Source organism: Cebus imitator, unplaced genomic scaffold, assembly GCF_001604975.1.
Source record: "Cebus imitator isolate Cc_AM_T3 unplaced genomic scaffold, Cebus_imitator-1.0 Scaffold11, whole genome shotgun sequence".
In the NCBI taxonomy this organism is placed as follows: Eukaryota; Metazoa; Chordata; class Mammalia; order Primates; family Cebidae; genus Cebus; species Cebus imitator.
In genome coordinates, this window is record NW_016107326.1 from 12257375 (window position 1) to 12262549 (window position 5175).

The window sequence follows — 5175 nt, forward strand, 5'->3', positions numbered from 1 at the left end:
AAAAAAAAAAAAAAAAAAATCACTACACATGTACTTCCATCCAGTGAAATGTGACCTTATCCAGGTCAACTGTTAATCAACCCACATTATGTTAATACCATATATCAACAGTTCTCAACTCTGGTGGTGATTCAGAACCACAGGTGACACTTCTTAAAAACTACCCAGAGCTTCCACGCCTACAGGCTAGAGTGGGCTCTCTCTGAAGCACAGAGAACACTAAAACCACTGACCTGCATGTTTTACAGATTTTCATTCAATCACTAAAAGGAAAATGACAATAAAAAATGCATTGAGTCACTCTGTAGTACAAAGTACTATGGACAATAAAAAAGTACACATCATGATCCTGCTTGATGTGAAACCAGTGCTGCAGGGCTAACAGATGTAAAATGCTTAGAGTAGAGCCTGGCACACCAGCTAATCCAATTTAAGTATTTGCTATTATTACGTTTTATGCTGCTAAAAACAACAACCAAAAAAAACCCCCAAAAAACAAAATAAAAAACAGAAAACAAAAACACTGCCCTGATGTGTAAACATTGCTCTAATGTGTGGCACCTGCCCATTTCCATGGTGTAAATATTCCCACCATGGCCTGTTTCAAGCCACCAACAGTTTACCTCCTTGCATAATTCCTGAATAGTTAACAATTGGTTTTCACAAGCCCCTAAGAGCCAGGTATTATACATCTTAGATTTGCCTCTGGTTGAGGCACTTTATTTAGTCTTGGACAACCGGAGTTTCTCACCCCTTGGCAACAGTAATTAGTTTAAGACATGGGCATATGATTCTAAAACACTGGAATTCTTCCTGGAGGAAAGGAGTCCTTTCTATCAGAGATAGCAACAGGGTCAGCCACAGATGTGCTCCTTACCTTGTGGAGGAGATTTTTCTGTAACAGAGAGGGGACCAATGCACAAGGAAGAGAAGCAGAGAAAAGCAGTGTGGAGAAAAGCAGGGGCATCTGTACTCTGAAACCCCTGGTCTAGGCAGAAGGCTTCTTGCAGTTTGTCCTCAGAGTATACTGAGTCCCTCCAGAAGCCTTCATGGCACAGGGCTCTCCGTGACATTCCTCTCCCAGCCTTAGCTGTCACCGCCGCACAGTCTCTCAGGGCCAATAATAATACAAACTCCACAGTAGTTGCCAATTGGTACATATGCAGCCTACAAATTGTGTTTAGTTACCATGTAAGGATGCCAGATAAAATTTAAAATGCCTAGGTAAATGTGACTTCCAAATAAAAAACACTTTTTGAAAATATAAGCATGCCCCATGCAATATTTGGGATCCCACTCTCCCACTCACACATTTACATTAACTGTCTGGTATCAGACTTCTGAGTCTGCAACCTTAGTAGAAACCATGTATCATCTCCTCTTCTAGAATGCCTTTCCTGAGGCCTCATGTGAGGGGGACACACTCAGTTCTGTGTTTGCACAACTCTGTGCAGTTGTTAAATGCCCACGGGCCTGAAAGGAGAATTACGCACAGCTCTCCATGATGCAGCCCCCACTGACTTCTCTACCATCTTCTCCTGTGACTTGCCACCTTTTGTCTGTACCCAGCAGTTCCTGGTGCTGTTGCTCACCTCCAGGTCCTGGCCCTTACTGTAACTCCTCTGTGTGAAACACGCCTCTCCACCTCCTCACCTGCCAGCTCCAGGCCTCTCCTCTGTGTTTTAGGGCACCATACAGACAGGAAGGTGGGAAGCAGCAGAAATCCACAGCCAGACTACCTTGCTTGGTTGCCCTGGATACACTTCCCTTCTGTGCCCCGTTGTTCAGTGCTCTCTGAACAGTGACTGTGGTGATAATATCTACCTCACAGGACGTTGTAAGGGTTAAATCCATTTACATAAGCAGCATGCTTATTAGAATCATGGCTGTATCATATTGTTGTTAAAATATCTATTATATATTCAGTTTTTTATTTAGTCTATTTATTGAGCCCAGTATGTGTCCAGCCCTAAGAGCACACAGAACACAAAAGAAACTGTCACAGATACTGATGTCAAGGAGCCATCACTCTGGGCTCTAGAGGAAGTCCAACAAGTAAACAGGAAGCATTAATATCATGCGGTATGTGCAATGAGGAATGAAGGGTTTTGTGGAAAATTGAAGGTGGGCTTAGAGTGGAAGGGCAAACTTTAGGGTGCCAAAAAGTCTTCCTAAGGGGAACGATGTTTAAGATGAGGCCTGATGGGATGAAGAGCTTCTGTGCAGAGCAAAAAGGCCCTTCAGGCACTGGCGGCAGCATGCAGCAAGACCCAGGTCATACTACCCTCACCACAGGACCGAGACTAACTCTTCTGCATTTTTGCCAACTGCATGAGGCTGCCTGGAGGCCTGCGTGTTGATCTCTGTATCCTCAGCTCTAGCATGGTGCTCAGCACACTGTGGGACTTAAAAAAAAGATTTCCACAGGAAACATGATCCAAAACTCAATAGGTTACTGTTTTCAAGCTTTAAACATGACATATTCTCCAGGTTTGCAGTTAAAAAAACAAACAAACAAACAAACAAAAACAAAAAAAACTCTTGTCTTTGAGAATCTTATAATCTGAAATTTTATGCTCACCCATGGACAACACTGGCTCTAACATGACTGTGGTTTAATAATATTCCCTCCAAATGAAGGTAACTAAAGAGGAGACACACTGAAATGTGAATCAGGAAGAGATTTGAAAGACCCAGGGGAAAGAAAAACATGTATCAAACACCTAAGGGGAAGCAGTGGCCAAAGAATCAAGCAGTAAAAAAAAAAAGCCTTCTTAACTCTCAATATGACTAAGGTAACCAGACCTATAAAATAAGAAAGCAAAAGTGTATAACAGCAGAAAAAGGACGCTTAAAAAAAAACAACTTAGCATTTGGGCATAGAAAACATATGAGAAATTCAGGCAGCCACTCTCTTTTGACCTTTAAGTGTACCTGAACCGGCCAGTGCAGGGACATCACCATAGTGAGGCACAGCCCTGGCTGATGTCTGCACCAGTGATCCAGAGTTCCACCCATAAACTGTGAGGTTTCCAAATGGTTTGGGTGGTAGCTATAAAAGCTAACGCTAGTCTTTGCCAAGGTACTATTCTCAGCATTATACATCGCTTACTCATTTAATCCTTGCAACAATCTTAGGAGGTAATTCCAATTATTAGCTCCATTTTACAGATGGGGAAACTGAGAAGCAGCACAGATTAAGTAACTTGCTCAAGGTCACAAAGCTAGTAACAGTGGAGCTGGTGTCCTAAGCTAGGCAGTCTGGCTGAGAAGTCTGCATTTTCACCACTGCATAACCAGCTTTTTCTGTACGGATGCTTAGATCTTGGACTAAAAAATTCTGGTAACTTTTCAAAATTAGTTTCCTTGCGAATTGGGATACCAAAGGAATAGGGGAGGCAGGGCAATTAAATTGAGCGTACAAGTCTGGAAGCCGGCATACTCCATGTGCCCCTCCCTCAGGGCACAGTGAGGACCCAAACTTTGCAGGTTGTTGGTGGGATGTGAATGTATTCCAAGTGCACGGAGCACGTAGTCGGTGTGGAATAAATACTTATTTTCTTCTCTTGATAGAAGATAAAATTAGGGCTAAGACCTTAATGATTTTTCAATTAGTGTTCCTTCCAATGAACTACACTATATACTATGAATCTCCCCTAGATTGCAGTTTAAACACTGATGGGTGGTTGACCGTGAAACAGAAAAATGCAGCCAAGAAAAATGCAAGTCCCAAATCAAGCGGCTGTTTCCACAATCCGCTGGTGTCCAGAAAGACATGCAGAGTTCCAAGATGTGGGATCTTCAAGGACAGCCCCAGTTCCCGTGACCCCGCCCCTCCTCTGCCCTAGAAACGGATTCCCCAGGCCGATCTTGCACAATTTGCCCCTCCTTGGTTCTTTTCCTTCCCTATCCCTCTCCTGTCAGCATTGGATAATGGCTGAGCTAAATGTGCCGGTCCCCACGGCAAGGGCGCGGAACGGGGACTGCACACTTCCGCCCCGCCTCGCCGCTGGAGGCCGTGTTCTACGGAACGGCGCTGCGGCCACAGGCCCCCAGCAGCGCCCGCAGTCGCCCAAGTCTGGAGGAAACTCAAGTCCCGGCCGCCATGGAGGCTGCGCGCAGTGCGCCCCGGGGAGCCCGCGCCACTCACCGGGGCGCTCTCGGGCAGGTTGTAGCGACACAGAGTGTGGTCCAGGTCGAATCCGACCACGTCGCAGGCGGCCAGAGAGAAGTGCTGAGCCATCGCTGCACGAGGAGCAACGGGGAGCACCTCGCCCCGGGAGGGTGCAAGGAGCAGGCGGGCGGGACGCTGCGGGACGGGACCCGGCCGGATGCGGCGGGGCGGGGCTGAGGTTGCCAGGGCACCAGGCGCCGCCGCCTCTCCCGCCTCCCGCGCCCTCCAGCACCGCCCCTGGATACGCTTAGCCCCCGCCCCTCGCACGGCCGGCGTCCTGCACCGCCCGGAGTCTGGTCGTCCGCACTGCTTACCCCTGACACCCCAACACCGGCGCCCCATGATGTGTCCCCCAAGCCTAGCAGCCCAGAAGGCAGGAGGGGCCCAGGAGCGGTGCCACTGCTGCGCAGCTGAGACCTGTAGGCCCTTAGCCCTTCCCAAGGGTTACCACAAAATTCACCCGGACTCTCCATCGCCTTCAGGGCCCCTCGGAAACCTGGAGATCCTGAGGTTAGACCTGACCTTTTACTTCTGTGTGCGGAATAGTGTAAGATGGTGGAAAAAATTCATCCGCTAATATCCCTCTGACCCAGTTAGCCGGAAATGTGGAAAGTCTTTTTGCCCACCTGATCTTTGATAGTGGGTTAAACTAAAAACTTTGTATTCCTTAGTTTCTTGAGTGGTAAAATGGAAGGGAGACCTTTCAGCTTTTCATACCCTGGAGTGTGTTAGAAAATAAATGTATCAGACATAGCGAAGAACCATTTTGCAAATTGATACTGGTTATAGAAACCAATATTGGTTATTACTTGATCATCTATTTTGTTATTGCAATGAAGAATTTTCTATGAGAGGACATTAGAAACTTCATAGAAACATATAGAGCTTATTGCAGAAAAAACTTTTGCAAACTGGTTTTAAGGTTTATGGAGCACAAAATAATTTGGGTGACGATTTGCTTAATTCTCTCAAGAACTGTGTACCTACTACCATTTTAGATG

At 46.4% G+C, this 5175-nt stretch overlaps 1 protein-coding gene across 3 annotated transcripts in view; it reads right to left on the reverse strand.

Annotated features, from left to right (window-relative positions):
* The window catches only part of NT5DC1 (5'-nucleotidase domain containing 1), a 144465-nt gene extending 139842 nt beyond the window's left edge, over window positions 1–4623 (reverse strand). The window contains exon 1 of one of the 3 annotated variants that reach the window (XM_017497509.2): window positions 4151–4623. In XM_017497509.2, the coding sequence (XP_017352998.1) occupies window positions 4151–4516 (366 nt within the window). In that variant the 5' untranslated portion in view covers window positions 4517–4623. The remainder of the gene's footprint in view (window positions 1–4150) is intronic. The other 2 variants (XM_017497499.2, XM_017497506.2) reach the window with 2 other exon arrangements.
* Between the last annotated feature and the right edge of the window lie 552 nt (window positions 4624–5175).